Source organism: Alexandromys fortis, unplaced genomic scaffold (genome assembly GCF_014885135.2).
Source record: "Alexandromys fortis isolate MF-2015 unplaced genomic scaffold, M_Fortis_MF-2015_v1.1 scaffold_130, whole genome shotgun sequence".
Lineage (NCBI taxonomy): Eukaryota > Metazoa > Chordata > Mammalia > Rodentia > Cricetidae > Alexandromys > Alexandromys fortis.
The window spans coordinates 2,297,136-2,314,569 of record NW_026068016.1 but is presented as its reverse complement, the minus strand read 5'-3'; the positions used below and the strand labels follow the sequence as shown (position 1 = coordinate 2,314,569).

At 43.9% G+C, this 17,434-nt stretch overlaps 1 protein-coding gene across 2 annotated transcripts in view; it reads left to right on the top strand.

Annotated features, from left to right (window-relative positions):
• Gch1 (GTP cyclohydrolase 1) overlaps positions 1 to 17,434 on the top strand; it is a 33,349-nt gene that overhangs the window by 7,527 nt on the left and 8,388 nt on the right. For both annotated transcript variants that reach the window (XM_050162371.1, XM_050162370.1), the window contains exons 2-3: positions 9,821 to 9,930; positions 12,982 to 13,037. In XM_050162371.1, coding sequence (XP_050018328.1) covers positions 9,821 to 9,930; positions 12,982 to 13,037 — 166 coding nt within the window. The remainder of the gene's footprint in view (positions 1 to 9,820; positions 9,931 to 12,981; positions 13,038 to 17,434) is intronic.

Sequence of the window (17,434 nt, the reverse complement as noted above, 5' to 3'; positions counted from 1 at the left end):
TTTTTAAGTCTCCAGCCTAGTTCCCGGCTAGCGAACCGTCCTGTAGTAGTGCAGGCATTACATAAACTGATCTTGATTAAGACAAATTCCCCACATTATACTGGGATACTCTTCTTGTGGTCTTCTTGTTGCTGTTTTTGAGACAGGGATATGGGCAAGGATAAAAATGCTCATGGCGCTCCACAGTTGTCCGGAACCAACCCCTGTAGAATTCTACATTCTTGTCGAACTTCCAAGTCTTCTAAGACAGGAACTCTTACTAATAACAGACAGACTAATACAGAGGTGATATGTTATATGTACTATACATAGTAAAAACATTTACAAACTATGAGAGATCATTTTTTCTGGGTTATATACAACTTACTAGAGAGAGGAACTGCTCAAGATTGGCAGAGAAAGTCAATACAAACTCATGACAATGGGGGAAGCTATGAACTCATAATGGTTCAACAGTTAATAGTTTTGTGGGTCAGGCGTTGAACCTGGGGTCTTGAGCATCCTAGGCAAGGGTGAGTTGTTCCACCAGCCTGGTTAATGCTTTTCCAGTTATGATTTAATGCTGAGGTGTTTATTAGCGTTTGACTACAAAGGGCCAGTGTGGGTTACACTAGCACACACCTGGAGGCGTTTCACTCTGTGCAGGGATGCGCATGTGTGGGGGGCACCAAGGTTAACTGATTTCTGGGACAATGTGGGTCCCTGAACTTGCAGCTCTCTGATTGGCCTGATGGTCTGCAAGACGCTGGGGATCCTCCTCCTGCCTCTGCCTTCCCAGTGCTGAGATTGTGGCCACCGTTATGGCTACCAAGCCTAGATTTTCTTTTATTAATTAATTAATTACTTTTGTATTGGTTCTGAGGGCCCTAAGCCCAGGTCCTCAAGCTTGTACATCTAGCACTTTTCCAACTAAGCTATTTCCCCATCCCAAATATTTACTTTAAAAATGGATTTGTGTGTATTTCCACAGTAGTAAATGATTAAAGCAGACTGCTGACGGTGTCTATTTTATACAAGCCTTCATCTTATAAATGTTGGTAAGCTACATGATTCTGATACTCGCCCCCTACCAAGCTGTCAGAAATATCCTCAGCAACCTATATGTAAGTAAATCAACACAGTCAACTTCATGGGTCTACTGTATTTAGTATATTTAATTTTCTAAGTACATGTTCGGATTTTCAAATAAACTAAAAATATTGTGACAGCCACGGTATGTAGCTTCAGTGATCTAAGAGCACCATGCTCACCCCACTACCCAGTATAGGTAGAAAATGGCCCCGCCCTGTAACCGACCTCTGCCAGCCAGCACCTCCTCATGTCACTCATAGTGGCTGTCCCATAGACTCCGAACTCGGCCACAACTGCCGAGCCAGGTTGTTCGTTCAAGACCAGGTCCTCCTGTACTGCTCGGGGTTTGTCCGTTCCATTCATCACCAGTGCGATTTACCCAGCTGCTCTGACGTCACCATTTAGTACCGTGAGCCCAGTCTCCTTACAGGTTGTACAAGCAATGTCAACACATGTAGCTAACACAACACATGGGCGGTGGGTCTGGTCCTGCAGCAGCTGCTGCCGGAGCTGTTCTTGCTGTTCACACCGTTGCCCAGTGAAAATATGCTGCAGGAGTCCCTGCTCCACGGTGGACTTAATGTTCAGTCACCGTGCGACAGCCTGCTTGTACATGGGTACAAGGCCAAGAACCGTGGACCGCTTCCATGTTGGCATTGGTTCCCCACCAAAAGCAAAAGTTGGGTGGACAGTTGTTTCTCTAGTTAATGTCACACACCCAGCTCCTGCTTGTAAGGTCACTAGCGTGTTGCTGGAGGTTGATGATTCAGAGCCACTTTACACGCTCCAGTCTCCAGAGTCCCTCCAATCCCTGGCTGACGGGTATCCTGCAAACCCTTCAAGCTGGAGAGATTGCCCAGGAAGCAGTCAGCCAAGCCACGCTGTTCAGCTCTTAAAATTGATCAGGGACCATGAATAGAAAGCTGTGCTTCACCAAAGAAAAATAGCTAAATATGAAAATTTAAATATTAGGAAACTTTGCAAAATATAAAATAAAAAGGAAAAGAAAAAAATCCCAAATAAATGCCAGGTCTGACAAAGAGTGCCACTCCTAGATTACCTAGATTACTTTACTTAAAAGCAATAAACTCCCACAAAAATAAATATAAAAACCCAAATATTTTATATGCTCTGAGAAAAAGCATTTTCAGTAAAATACAAACATTTTTTAAATTCAATTGCATATATATTATAGAAGAGTTCAGCATGGCATTTCTTTCTTTCTTTCTTCTTTTTTTTGAGACTAAGTCTCATTGTGTAGACCAGGCTGGTCTTGAACTCACAGAGACCCCACTCGTCTCTGCCTCCTGAGTGCTGGGACTAAGGGTGTGCACCTCCACGCCTGGCAGCAGCCCTCTTTCAAGTGACAGAACTGATAATGAGAGAGGAAATGTAATTTGAATTATAGAATTCTTGCTTTCATAGAAATTCCTCAGTGTTACAGGAACCGGAGCCGGGACAGCTTCCCCACAGGGTTCCTGGTGCCCTTTGTGGGAGGTGCCGAGGTGGGAAGTGATGGAAGGGGACTGTGGGGGGAGGGGCTGCCCAGACTCAGGCATCGGATGCTGGGAGACAGGTGGACGCCTGGAAGGGGCTCAACCACCAGCTCTGAGGTTTCCCCTGGTGTCCAGCTAGCTGTTGTGAGGACGCTGACAGCGCCAGCTCAAACCCAAGACTAAGTGACTGGCAGTCATTGTGGCAAGAGCATGTGTAGCGCTGGAAACTTGGGCCTGCAGTTCAAGAAGAGGATGCATATGCAGTTCTGGGCCTCCTCAGGCTTCCATTAGCACCACTCATGTATGCTGTTGTGACCCCGTAAGATCGTAATGGAGCAAAACCCTGGTGGTCAGGACACCCCATTATTGATGTGTGTCAAGTTCCTCTGTTGCCAGTAGGTTAGGATCATAGCCCACACAACTGTGTATTACACCAATGCTGGACAACGATAAACCACCATGATCCCGGGAGGTGATTGTTATGTTAAACTCCTTATTTTGTTTGTTTGTTTTTTTTTTTTTTTTTTTGAGACAGGGTTCCTCTGCATAACAGCCCTAGCTGTCCTGGAACTCACTCTGCAGACCAGGCTGGCTTTGAACTCACTGAGATCTGCCTGCCTCTGCCCCCCAAATGCTGGGATTAAAGGCGTGCGCCACCACTGCCTGACTATGTTAAACTCTTAATCGTTATTTCAGGATGTGCACCTACTCACTGAATACACTTAACTGTGGAACAGTCTGCCTTGGTGCACTGGAGAGCCTCTTTGTCCTGTGTTCATCTTCCACTCAATTGCATTATTTTCTTTTTGCTTTAATATTGTGTTTTGTTTGTCGTGGCCTTAAAACAGGATATATCTATAAATATGTAGACATACGCACACAGATACACACCACCAAGATCATGTTATCTAAGTGTATAGTAGGTTGTGTAAGCATGCTCCATGGTATTCATACAGTAACAAACTGCTCAATGATTCATTTCTCAGAGCATAACCCTATCATAACCAGGCATAGTTGGCACATTTTTGTAACCCACCACTTGGGCGGTGAGGCCTGGGGTACCTGAGACTCTGTTTCCAAAAAAAGCCCCAAAACATGTCCCCACCATTAAGCAATGCAAGTTTGATTTTATTGACTACAGGAAGATAAGAGCTTACATGTGAACCCGCCCCTTACCTGTATGATTACTGTCATGTCTATAGACTTGTTCTCCTTTTCCTTTTGTCTATGGTGGTACTACTGCTTCACCTGACCTGGAAGAATTAAGAAACTGCAAAAAGCACTGGGTGCTCAATATATCCCCTGTCTCATGCGGTTGGCCTAATTGGAACGTGTCTTAAGAACGTGAGCCTCTTTGGGGCTTTGAGTTGTCATATAAAGAGTCCAACAACCCCAGGGCTTCTGCTCTCTGGGAACATCCTGAGCACATGCAGGAACCGCATGCTGGTGTTTGACACGCGAGTCAAAGCCCATAGTTGACTCCAGCCCCAAGGAAGAGGAGCAGTGGCAAACACCTGTCTCATTTCTGGTCTATAGAATCTATATACCTAAGAAGTTAGCTGTAGGACACTCACTTCTGATTATGCAGCAGAAGCATCTAGAATGGATTCTGACATGAGGATACAAAGAATTTGCACAAAACTCAAGTCCAAATGGATTAAAGACCTCAATATAAATCTGACCACACTGAAACTGATAGAAGAGAAAGTGGGAAGTAGACTGCAACACATGTGCACAGGAGACCACTTCCTACATTTAACCCCAGTAGCACAGACAACAAGAGCAACAGAGAATAAATGGGACCTCCTGAAACTGAGAAGTTTCTGTAAAGCAAAGGGCATTGCCATTAAGACAAAAAGGCATCCTATTGAATGGGAGAATATCTTCACCAACCCTGCATTTGCACAGAGTAAAGGGAGAGCCCTAAACAGTTTTAGGCTAGAGATGTAAATGTGTGTATTACCAGTGGAAATTGGTAATTTCCAAGCTCCCAGAGAGTGCCTGATCCCAGAGAGTGCCTGAGTGCACTAAGGCAGAGGGCAGAGGCTTTTGGATGTCCGAATTGTTAGTGGGGGGTGTGAGAGAGCCCTCAAGCTAACTCTGCAGGGGTCTTATGTTGACCTTTGTTTTGGTGCATGGTGTCCCAAGGGCACTGTGGAAATGCCAAAGCCAAGGATGGAGTGTTTACTCTGGCAGCCTGGAACCCACTCCCTGTGGAGTCAGGCAGCCAATGACACAAGTGCTGTGGGCCTTGGAAGTTCCTCTGCTAGTGACACAGGGGAGGTGGATCTGTGGTGCGGGTCTGTTTCTCTCAAACACGATAGCCTTATCTTTGATGGTACCTTAAAGGATTTAATCCTGGGCAAGAGCAAAGAGTTCTAACGCCCTGGGATGTGTTGCCCCCTTTCAATCCTTGGGCACCATTGTTCCTCCCCTTATCTTTCCTTAAAACTGTAGGCAGACCCTGTTATATCTTTTTCCTTAGGATGGATGAACACTGAAGGTACCAAAGCCATCTTTCAGCAGGTTCGAATGCTGGAAGAAGCATCAAGTGTTACAGCCTGGCCTCGCATGCCTTCTCATGCCCAAAACACTGAAAACAGTAAAACAGACTCCACTGGTGGGAGTGTCCTGGTGCTCAGAGTCCTTCCCTTCTGCCTTTCTTCCTGGCGGAAAAAGCCTGTGCTTGTCCTAAATATGCACGTGCGTGTTTGAGCAGCGGCATCTAGGAGATGAGCGTTCTTGTAGCCATGAGACTTCAGAACAGGAGTTCACAGAACATGGGTCAGACTTGAATCACAGGTCTGGGGTCTTTTCCGAAATCAGATTCTCAAGCCCACCCCGACCTACAGAGGACTGTGTGTGGATGGGACCCAGCAATTTGTGTCTTAGCACAACCACTGGAAGGGTCTGACAACCCCCGCTTCAAAGGGTGCGCAGAGAGCCTCACCCTGCGGCCTCACTGTGTTTCCAGGACAGGTCCTAGCAGGCTAAAAGCTGCAGGGATGGGTGCTGGGCCGTGTTACTTCATTGTTTAAAGCTGACAAGTGCAGGGGTGGTGCGGACAAACCTTGACTTCGGGACACTGCTCTGGCTTCCTTTGTGGCTGTGACTAGCAGACAGTAGGAGGGAGAGTGGTGTGGACCCCGTTTCCAGGGTTACCTTCTTGCTACTGATAACAGGCAGGAAATTAAAACAATCTGTGATAAAGCTTTGTTCTTATTATCCACAGATGGCAGCTTTCAGATACGTGGGAGCAAACATAAGTAAATATAGCTGGGAAGCTTCATTATTGAAGAAAAATAACTTGGTGCGGTCAAGTTCGTAGTCTGGGCTCGTTTTAATGAAATGGGATATAGGCAAGGCAACACGCTGGTGTCTCAGTTCTACACAAAACCTTAAGCCATATGAGGACACTTAAGGTTTCTTTTTGGTTTGATCTTGAGTATCTAAATATTTATATGAACTCAAAGTCAAAACTACATGACACGGGCTGGAGAGATGGCTCAGTGGTTAAGAGCATTTGCTGTTCTTCAGAGGACCCAAGTTCAGTTCCCAGCATTTCCAGGGATCCAATGCCCTCTTGCGGACTCCACAGGCACCTGTGTTCACATGCGCACATACTCTGCCCCATACACATAATTAATTTTTAAGAATTCTTTTGAAAATATGACAAATTATATTTTAAAGCAGCTATTTCCCTTCTTGCTTTTTTGTAACCTTTTATAAGTAATTGTTTTACTAGTTTTGTGATTTAGACATCTACTGTTCCTTTTGGGGAACAAGCATATTTATATGTTACACATGAAAAAAATGAAGTAAACTTTATTAAGGAACAACAAAGATCTCCCAACTCTGCAAGGTGTGAGTTGAGATGAACACACACACCCGCATACACACGCACACACACAGCACACACACACACACACACACACACACACACACACACGCACATGCTGCCGCTAGGGCAATGACAGTATGGGCCTTTTCAACCACTCTAAAAGTTTCTTCCTGTCGTTTTGCAGTCAAATCCTTTCCCACTTCTGTGCCCCCGTAAGCCACCTATCATCTCTCTACTACTATTCTTTCGCCTTCCCCAGAATTTCATCGCTAAGACCATCACATGTGACTACACAGTTTCTTGAGACTGCACAGAACGGAACTGGCCAGTTCATGGCAAGGAGACACTGTCTTCTCAGGCCACCACTGCCTGTGGCCTGTCCTTGGCTGAGCGTAGCTGTGCAGTGCACAGGAGCAGCCTTTCGTGTTCCCAGTGACTTGATGCCACTCAGACTCGGCAGATTGTTGTCACCAGGTCACTGTGTTTTCACTGAATCATACGCCACTGTTTTTGTATTGCAGTTGTCGGATATTATTTTAAATTTTGAAGTAATTTTTAAGACTTCAGACAAAATTACAAGAACGGTACAGATAGTTTCATATACAATTTCACCAGCTTTTCCTAAAAAAAACCTTACATGTTCACGGTATGGTTACTAAGACTGAAGAAGTCAATATTGGCATAACTACATACCTTAGGTTCTGACTTTGGTTTTAATTGCACTTAGCTATTATATTTCACTAATCTCCTCAACTCTGAAATTTCACTGCTTTTTTATGTTTTTTTTTTATGGCCTTCATGATTTATTCAAAAGAATATCCATTGAGCTATGCCTGGTGGTCTACTCTTATCATCCCAGCAACTTGGGAAGCTGAGCTGGGAGGACTAGGAGTTCAAGACTAGCCTAGATAACTTAGTGAGACTTGGCTCTAGAAAAAAAGAAGATGAAAACGTGACTTAAAGTGATCTTAAAGTAGTGTGTGCCTCAGTGCTAAGGCTACCCAGGTGGCCTCCAGTGTCATAGTATGGCCATAGTGTAGCGTATGCCTCATTGTTAACACTACCCAGGTGGCAGCCAATGTCAGAGTATGGCCGAGTTGCCCCATCCACCAGGTTTCTCCCATTGTGTGCCTTGCCTGAGGCCCAACAGCCAGCTGATAACAGAACCAGATTCCGGCTTAGCCTCACTTGAGGCTGACTCTTTTCTTTTTTTTTCATTTTTTTTATTTTATTGAGAATAAGAAAAAAAAAGTTTCCGCCTCCTCCCAGCCTCCCATTCCCCCCCCTCCCCCACTCTTCTCCCCCTCCCCCCACTCCTCTCCCCCTCCCTCTCCTATCCAAAGAGCAGTCATGGTTCCCTGCCCTGTGGAAAGTCCAAGGTCCTCCCCCCTCCGTCCATGTCTAGGAAGGTGAACATCCAAACTGGCTAGGCTCCCACCAAGCCAGAACATGAAGTAGGATCAAAACCCCTTGCCATTGACCTTGGCTTCTCATCAGTCCTCATTGTTCGCCATGATCAGAGAGTCCGGTTTTATCCCATGCTGTTTCAGTCACAGTCCAGCTGGCTTTGGTGAGCTCCCAATAGATCAGCCCCACTGTCTCAGTGGGTGGGTGCACCCCCCGTGGTCCTGACATCCTTGCTCGTGTTCTCCCTCCATCTGCTTCTCATTGGGACCTTGGGAGCTCAGTCCAGTGCTCCAGTGTGGGTCTCTGTCTCTATCTCCATCCATCACCAGATGAAGGTTCTATGGTGATATGAAAGATATTCGTCAGTAATGCTATAGGATAGGGTCAGTTCAGGTTCCCTATCCTCAGCTTCCCAAGGGACTAACTGGGGACATCGCCTTGGGCTCCTGGGAGCCACTCTAGGTTCAAGTCTCTTGCCAACACTAAGGTGGCTCTTTTAACTAAGATATGTGGCTGTGAGAACTTGGACAATTTCCTTTGCCAGAGAGAATGGATGCCTGACATCCCATGATCCTCTTTTGTTCATTTAGAAACAATGTTTTGTGTTCACACTCATATTTCACACGTGACTAAAGATCTTAGTGAACTGTACATGGCCTTATCATGATATTAAACTCTTGGAGAGAGTCAGAGCACTTCCGGGAATACCAAGGAGCTATATTTAAACTGTTTTCAGAAATACAGCCAAAGGTTAGGGCAGGGTATTCTGCATAGGAGATGGCTGCTGGAGAAGGAATATTGACTTAGACAGTGACAGAGAGTTTGTCCCTGCCCTGCTCTTGCCCTTATTGTTCTGTGTGTTTAAACCCCTACACATGTCCATTTTTGGTGGCCACAGTAGTGACTCTTTGACCACCCAATCCCAGGTGACTCCAAGTAACCTGACTTGTATGGGGACAGAGGCTCAAGTGTGACTCAGTACAGAGCCATGAAGGTCAGGCAGTGGGGGTGGGCGTTTGCACATCTCTGACTCAGAGCCTGCCTTCTGAAGGGGGAATAGGTGTGGGCGGCTGCAAAGCCATGCTCCTCTCCCCAGACTCTGTGGACTGGGCACCCCCTGAATCCTTTCAGTTAACACTGGCTGTCTGTGTTATGTGGTCTGCCAAGCTGAGGTCGGGGTTTTCCTATCCGTGGATTTGTTTTGTAAAAGTGAGAAAGCACCCACTGTGTAATGTCTCTTCTTATTTGACAAGGACACATGACATTCAATATTAGGGCATCCACCAGTTTGTCAGTTCCATGGCTATATTATGGTGGTGGTGGCTGTGGCTTCTGTTCCTCTGTCTTTCCAGAGCCAGAACAGGGTGCTCTTGCTGGCCCAGGTTGACTCTCTTGGTCATCTTCTGGTTAATCTTCTCCTTTGCAGATGAGGAAGGGACACTTAATTAAGTGCAGCTTTTAAACACACAGCATTTTGTTTGAAATGTCTCTTGTATGCCTGACCATATAGCTGAGGTTCACAGCTTTCCTATGATCGCTGCTCCCTAGAGAGGAATACACATGCAGGTTATGGGGTTTATTTCTTTAGGAAGGCAACCATGTCGTGTAAGTCCAATGCTTCCCCAAATAACTTTGGAGAACTTTGTGAAGTGTAGAAAACTATTTGGATCGAATAGAGGCCAAGTTTACAGGCCTCAGAAGTGAGAGGGCCAAGGCCTCTGTTTTTCTCGTCGACGGCTTTGTACACGTGTTAGAGAGTCTGAGAGTGGGAAGAAACAGCCCGTGTTTGTCATGCCTGCTCCTCGCTTCCCTTCCTCCAAGTCTCAGGATACATTGTCCCAAGGAGTTTTTATATCAACGGAAGGAAAAGAGTACTCACTCAGAAGGGGAACTTGACAGTTTTCATTTTTATGTTCTTAATGTCTTAGTGGGTGTTTAAAAATATTTACTGTCTCTTTGTATTTAACCAAACTGGCTTTTCTATTTTGTGTTTTTCTGATCTCAGATGTCCTGAATGACGCCATATTTGATGAGGACCACGATGAGATGGTGATTGTGAAGGACATAGATATGTTTTCCATGTGTGAGCATCACCTCGTTCCATTTGTGGGAAGGGTAAGCTTCTTCTTGTTGCCTAATAATTTAAGAATGTATAACGAAAGTTTTGAAATAGGATAGTTATATTTAAATTGTCTACTGATTCTTAATAGTCTCTGTTTACAGTTTATATATTTTTTTTATCCTATCAATTTTGGGTAACCTAATAATTGGAAATTTAAGCTGGGCAGTGGGTGTACACCTTTAATCCCAGCACTCAGGAGGCAGAGGCAGGCGGATCTCTGTGAGTTCCATTGCAGCTCAAGCTACACAGAGAAATCCTATCTTGAAAAAGCCTTTTTTAAAAAAAAGGAAATTAAAAAAAAAGAACCAGCCAGGTGTGGTTGCTCACACCTATAACATCAGCACTCATGAGGTAGAGGCAGGAGAATAGGATGTTTGAGGCCAGCCTGTGTTACATAGAGAGACCTTGTCTTAAAACCAAACAGAACACAACCAAAGATGTCCAGAAGCAGCCTTTCGTCTTTGATGCCGTGTGAGTAGGTTGGGCTAGTGAGGTTAAAATATACTCCTTTAGAGGTGGCTGCTGCAGAGTTTTGCTATATTTTGAGTGAACTGTTTGATCTAAGATCTATGAGTGTAGAGTGTGACATCATGACACAAACAGGGATGACCACAAAGTGTCTGGAGGTAGACGTTATGGCATTAGTGAATTTAAGTGGATTCTATCCCTTTTATATTAGAAAAAGATAATCCAGTGCAAGCTAGATAAGTCATGTCATTGTCATTCAGCGCACCTTTGAGAACATGTATGTTTATGGCAAAGAGATGTCCTGTTATGCCCACTATCATAATAGTTTAATTCTATTTTGACTTTCTATTATTAATTTTCCAGCAGAAGACTAATAGGGAATAATTGAATATTTACCCATTATCTAAATTTATAAAATGAGTACTAATATCTACTTTGCTTTTACGTTAAAATATTTTTGTTTTGCTTTTCTATGGTTGTAAAACAGAGAACTAGAACAACACACAAAGATGTGTTTATTTTCGGTGTTCTACATTATTACATTGTACAAACTGCAGTTCAGCGCTCGGTCGGCATTTGTGTTTTCTTTTCTCACAACTGAAAATACTGTGGTCGCCAGCTTTCTCTTGGTGCACATATGCCTTCGTTTCTGTTACGGCTGTGTCTAGGAGTGCGACTGTAGGGTCACAAGTGTGTTGCAGGATATTTGATAGCACGGTGACACCCCAAGACTCTGTTAATAACGTTAACTTTGAATCAGGGTGGAGCCAGGGACTAGCTGACAAGAATCAGTCATAGAGTATACAGAGGACCGAGGATCGATAGGGAGCCATTTGGAGACTCACAGGCTTTTTGGACTTTCTTCAGTCTGGGAATTGTAGAGAGAAGGTCAGCTGGTTGCTCCTCCACCATTACCGTGATCTAGCAGGTTTTCACCCAATCTGACTCCTGAGTCTTTATTGGTAATAAGTGTGTCCATATTCGCCTTACTCCCTTGCTGACCTTTGGCTCTGCAAAGTGGTTGTACCAATTTGCTCTCCCAGGAGCATGTGGGAGTCATCAATATTTACTACTTTAACACCACTTGGCACTTTCCTCTGAAGTTTAGTATTCAGTACACTGCATAGTTATCTATCATCTGTCTGTACACTCCGTGTCTGTCTGTCTGTCTTTGAACACTTTTATAAAGGAAAGAGGGAACATATCTAATAGCAGAAAGACTAGTATCACTGGCGTTCATGTTCCCATCATCAACACCAACAGTTCTCAATACAGGACCAATCGTATGATATGGAGCCACTTACTGCTACTGCAGTCAGTCCAATCCCAGATTTTATTTATTCTGTAATATCATCTAGCATGTTTCTGTATAAGATAAGGATTAAATAAACAACTTGATAAGTTGTCCAACCTTCTGGGTTTGCTCCTGGAACCTCTGGTTTGCCTATAAATTAGACTAGATTTGTAGTCTGAACATTTCTGACCCAAGTAGTTCACAGAGTGCTGAAGACGTCATATTCTGTCACACCAGGAGATATGCGATGTCAGGCTATCCACAGGTAATGTTGAGGGAACCTTGTTGCTCATCCCTTGCTTTTATTGTGGGTGAGAAAGCTTGTCTCTAAGATGGTGGGAAAGATTAGTGCCCTGACTGGGCTGGACTTAGGGTTCTTTGTTCTGTTCTCGGCTCCTCACTGCTGCATCCTGCTGCCTTCTGTGATGATCCCCGGGTTTGTGCCTCTTGGCTTTGTTCTATCAGGAAGACAATTCCCAACTCTTAAAGCACAATGCTAAGTACTACTGCATGGACTCTATAAATGTCTAATCAGCATTATGTGAGGATGTGAAAGCTAGTTCATGCTGGCATTCAGGATGCAGTTGTACTAGAAGTTTAAATTTGGTCAACTGCCAACAAATGGCCCCTTACTTTATTAGTCCTTTTAAAGGCATGTTTTCTCATACTTCAATTACTGGCTCAGAAAGTGATAACAGCCTAGATATCCATCCACGGATACATTTTAAGATGCTAATGCTCCAGCCCTTGGGAGGCAGAGGTAGGTGAATCTCCTGTTTGAGGTCAGTGTGTTCTACAATTTGAGTTCCAGGACAGCCAGGGCTAAACAGAGAAACCCCATCTCGAAACAGAAAAACTAGAGAACCTGGGTCATAAATTCATGTTCCTTAAGAGCCATCACGTGGAGGCTGCGTCCTTTTTCTTCTGCCAGGATGCTGGAGCTCTCTAGCAGCTTAGGGACAACTAGGAGTAAGAGGACGTGGAGACAACTGTGCACAGGGCTCAGGGTGGGATTCTTACAGCTGTGTGACACACGTAATAGTGACATTTGTTTCTGCCATTTAGAGGAGTCTCTTCTGATGATACTGTCACATTATGGGGTCATTTCCCCCCTTTGCCAAGTGCCCTTTTCCTAGAGGACAGACTTTCGTATGTGAATCAAGAACCCAACTTTACCGAGGAGCGCTCCAGCGTGACTTCTGTCATTTCAGCAACAAGTCTGTCCTTGTATAGTTTCCTCTTACTGGTCCTCATTTTGCTGAAAATTTTCTTTTCCCTGAAGGTCCACATCGGTTATCTTCCTAACAAGCAGGTCCTTGGCCTCAGCAAACTTGCCAGGTAAGAATGAACTTTATAAAATTGTTCCTATCTGCTGAGACCCTCAAGATTCCTTACCTCTGTCTCTGTGGATCTAACGTATACGTTATATTGTAATTTAAAAATCTGTCCTTGCATGGGCAGACCTGCTTTCAAGATTAGAAACGCTATATCTCTTCCTGCTTCTCCTTCGCTGCCTGTTCCTCTCTCCCCCAGCCCATCACTGACATATGAGCTCACAACTTTCTCTGTAGAGTTTCCCCTGACTGAAAAAGATCCAAGATTGCGCCCCTCCCCCAAGTTCAGCCCTGGGTCTTAAGGGGAGGTTAGTTAACAGCGAGGGAAAGAAGCATATGCCTGGGTCTAACTGCTTTATATTTTGGGGGGCAGGGAATTGAAGAGCATCTGCATGTGTGGAGAACAGTGTCAAGGGCATCGTAGGAAATACTTGGATGTTTATATAAGTCTTGTAGGCAAAAAACAGAGCCAGAAGACTGGATTTGGGTTCATACTCACAGTAAGGCCTAGTCTCATGAAGACATGTCACTGCCTCCTACACTGGTTCCCAGTGAATTCAAGTAGAGGCTTTGATTGTCTCATTGTTCAAAGTTTTCTGCCAGGGTGTATTCTTTTATGCTCATGAACTGAACAGAAGCCACTAGCGACTACACACTTCATGTTAGCGAATTTTCTTCATCCTCTTGGGCGCTAGAAGAGGCTTGTGGTTATACAGTCTTCATATGTTCTTTACTGGGGTTTCTTCCCATTGTGAGTCCTTCATGTTATCAAGCGGAACTGGACTGATCGATGCTTTCCAACATTGCTGACACAGATAAGTTTTCTTTCTAGTGTGAGTACGTTCAGGTTTGCGAGGGTACAAAAAGAAAAAAAATAAAGTGAAGACTATTCCACATTGCTGTACCATATGGTATCTCCTAGTGAATACTTATGTATTTGAAAGTTACTCATAGAACACATTCATAGGATTTCTGTCCACTGTGCACCCTTCGTGTGAAAGGATTTCCTGTCTGCTTCCACATACGGTTTCTCTCCAGTTTCAGTTCTGTTGGTCCACAGAAAGGATTCTAACCAGTGAAGGTTTCCCCCTTCCTTAGATACACGATACGCTGTCTGGTGTGACTCCAGAAAGCACTGAGGATGACTGAGGGTTTCCTGCCCTCCTTGCATTTACATCTTTGTCTGCTCCTGATATTCATAGAATTGAATCCCAGTGGGCGTGCCTAGGGACGGATAGCCAAGTGGGACTTCTCCACTCTCGTTGTTCCTGTGTGGTTTTACACGAGGATGAGTTGTCTTATTCACTGCGTGGTCTGGAAATGGGGTAAAGTTTTCTCTGCATGGACCACCGTTTTTGTGTTCTGTTTTCTTTCTACCACTCCACTCCACGCTTTCCTCTAGAGTTTTTATAGTATTTCAGTGCCTGGCCTTTCCTTTATTTTCTATTTCCTAGTATTTACAGTGTTGTGGTATCTGAACCAGGACTCTTGACGGTCTCACAGTAATGCGAGCCAAGCCACTTGGGGGCTCTGTTAGCATGTGAAATATGTGGTTTTAAACTTGTGACAGACCAGCATGTGAGGCTCTGGTTTCCTCTTGCTTTTCTTTCCTCCCGTGCCTTGTGTGTTTCTGAGCCCTGCAGCCTAGTGCGTTCCCGTCTAGGCCATTTGCCCCTGCAGTAGGGCACACCCCACTACTTTGCTTACTCTCATCCTTTTTTACTTACATGTTCACGAATTTTAAAAAATCATTTTTGAGCTGAACATGGTGGCACACACCTTTTAGTTCCATCTCTTAGAAAGCAGATTTTTGTGAGTTCAAGGCCAGCCTAGTTTGCATAGTGTTTTTAGGACAGCTGGGCTATGTAGAGAGACCCTGTCTCAAAAAATAAAACAAAGCAATAACGAAAAAATGTTCTTCCACTTTTATTTGGGATTTGAGAAGAGGTGATGTGTATATTTGGCCATTTGTGTTTAACTGGAAGTCAGTGTGAGGGTTTGTGTTCATAGATCTCTGCCAAGCCCTACCCATCAATGTTTTATTGCCCCTAAATGTCCTTTTGTGTTTTAATTTGGTGTTATGGAGACAGTGAATCCTGGGTTATCTGGAGAAATACTGGGAGGTGTAGGTGCGTGTGTGTGTGTGTGTGTGTGTGTGTGTGTGTGTAGAACCAAATGAAGGGGTAAGTAATGAATGTGCAGTCATTGCATTTAAAGCTATGTTTGAATCACTTGATTGAGGTTACAGTGACCTCAGTCACAACTGGAACAGATATGACTGGCTGTTCCATGGCTTTGATGTATAACCCATCAAAGCGAGGTTTGCCCTAGTCCTGAAGTGGTAGCCCTCATATTTTTCATTTCCTTTTTGGTATCTATATAAACCTGTGGTGCTTTGAATGAGAATGCTTCTCCTAGGCTCATGTGTTTGAACACTTGGTCCCCAGTGGTTGGTGTGGTTTGGGGATCTAGGATATCTGGCCTTGCTGAAGGAAGTAAGTCAATGGGGGTAGGCTTTGAGGTTTCAAAAGTCTTCTGCCATTTCCAGTTTGTTCTCTGGCCTTATGCATTTGGTTTAAGATGTGAGCTCTCAGATTGCTGTTCCAGTTTCTGTGCCTGCCTGCTGCCATACCTCCCCACCAATACGCGATGGATTCTTATCCCTCTGGATCTACAGCCCAGATAAGCCCTTCCTTTTATAAGTTGTCATGGTCGTGGTGTTTTATCACAGCAACAGAAGGCAGAGCAGTCTTCCTCTAGTTACTTACTCCCAAATAATAGTAAAAACAAGTTTATGCCGACTGTGAATAATAGTACTACCAGCGTGCTCATTGTACACAGTCATAGGCCAGTGTTCTTTCTGGTGTTCCCTTTTCCATCAAGAAATGTTAGCTAGCTGGGCCATGGTGGCGCACGCCTTTAATCCCAGCGCTCAGGAGGCAGAGGCAGGCGGATCTCTCTGAGTTCGAGGCCAGCCTGGTCTAGAAGAGCTAGTTCCAGGACAGGAACAAAAAGCTACGGAGAAACCCTGTCTTGAAAATCAAAAAAAAAAAAAAAAGTTAGCTCTATGTATGTGTGAGGAAGTGAATCCACAAGAGCCTGAAATATCAATATATTTATTGGAGAACACTCACGAGCAACAAGGTAGCGAGCTTCCATGGTCCTCTGCTCTGTGGGTGCTAGAAGCTCCAATTAAGACCACTGACCACCACCCAAGAGAGTGAGCAAGCCCCTCCTCTTTTTAAAGCAATCACACACACACACACACACACACACACTTCCCCTTTTGTCTGAATAAAAGGGCTTTAAATCTAGTACAAAACTATATACAGTAAGGACAAATATCAAGTGCCAACCAGGAGAAAGAAAAGGTAATAACACATATAAAATAGAACTACAACCATCAAGCATGAAACACACATACTAAATGTCCAGGATGTAGATAAATAGGCAACTAACAGAGAGTAATCCAATAGTTGTCCTATCCTAAGAACTCAAAGTCTTGTACCTAAAATGTCTTAGTTAAGTTATGAGATGATATTAGGCACGATTGTCTAGTCATCAACCCCATCAAAGACTTGAAGAAAAGTAATGTTACCTGAGTAAGTAGGAAGAGCAAGCAAGTGGCTTTCAAAGCCTGTAAGAAATGACAGAAACAGCTGGCTACCTGGACAGTCACCCAAAATCTCATTGGCAATGTTGGGACAACCAACTTTGACTGGGGCCTAGAATATCTGACAGGCCATTTTTAGAAGCAGGAAAATTTGAAAGACTGTCCTACCCTGTTTTGGCAAGTTTCAGCAGTTGCTTTTGTTTGTATCCTGCTTGCCCAATTTTGAACAGCATGCATACTTCAAGGGCAGTTCTTTGCCCAAAGGCCAGTTATGCCAAGAAGAAAACAAGCTCTAAGTGGAGTGTCTTCAGAGCCCAACATTCTCTCAGGAATAGATTGCTGCTGCCAGGAGCAACCGTGTCTCAAGTCTACAGAATCCTGAGTTATTTAAATGCCATATTCTTCAGGTCTTTGAAGTGTTTGAAGATTACCTATCTATGGAGAGTACAATCTCTGTGCATCTAGAGAGCCTGACTAACATGACTAATAGTATAACAAACATGGGTGACTATTAACCTGTCATTCTTAAATAGCCTGTATAACTAAAAGCGTCATATAAAAACATAAACAATCTTTAAGTAGATGTGCAGCATGAGGACAATGACCTTTAAATTGTATCAATATAAAATATCTTGATCAGAAGTAGAAATGTATAGTGCAATATGATAAAAAATCCTAAAATTACATCAAAATACAAAATATCTTAAGCAGAGGTAGAAACATATATACATACACTATGAGAAAATAACTTTACATATGTATTCAAATATTGTAAGCAGAAATAGTAT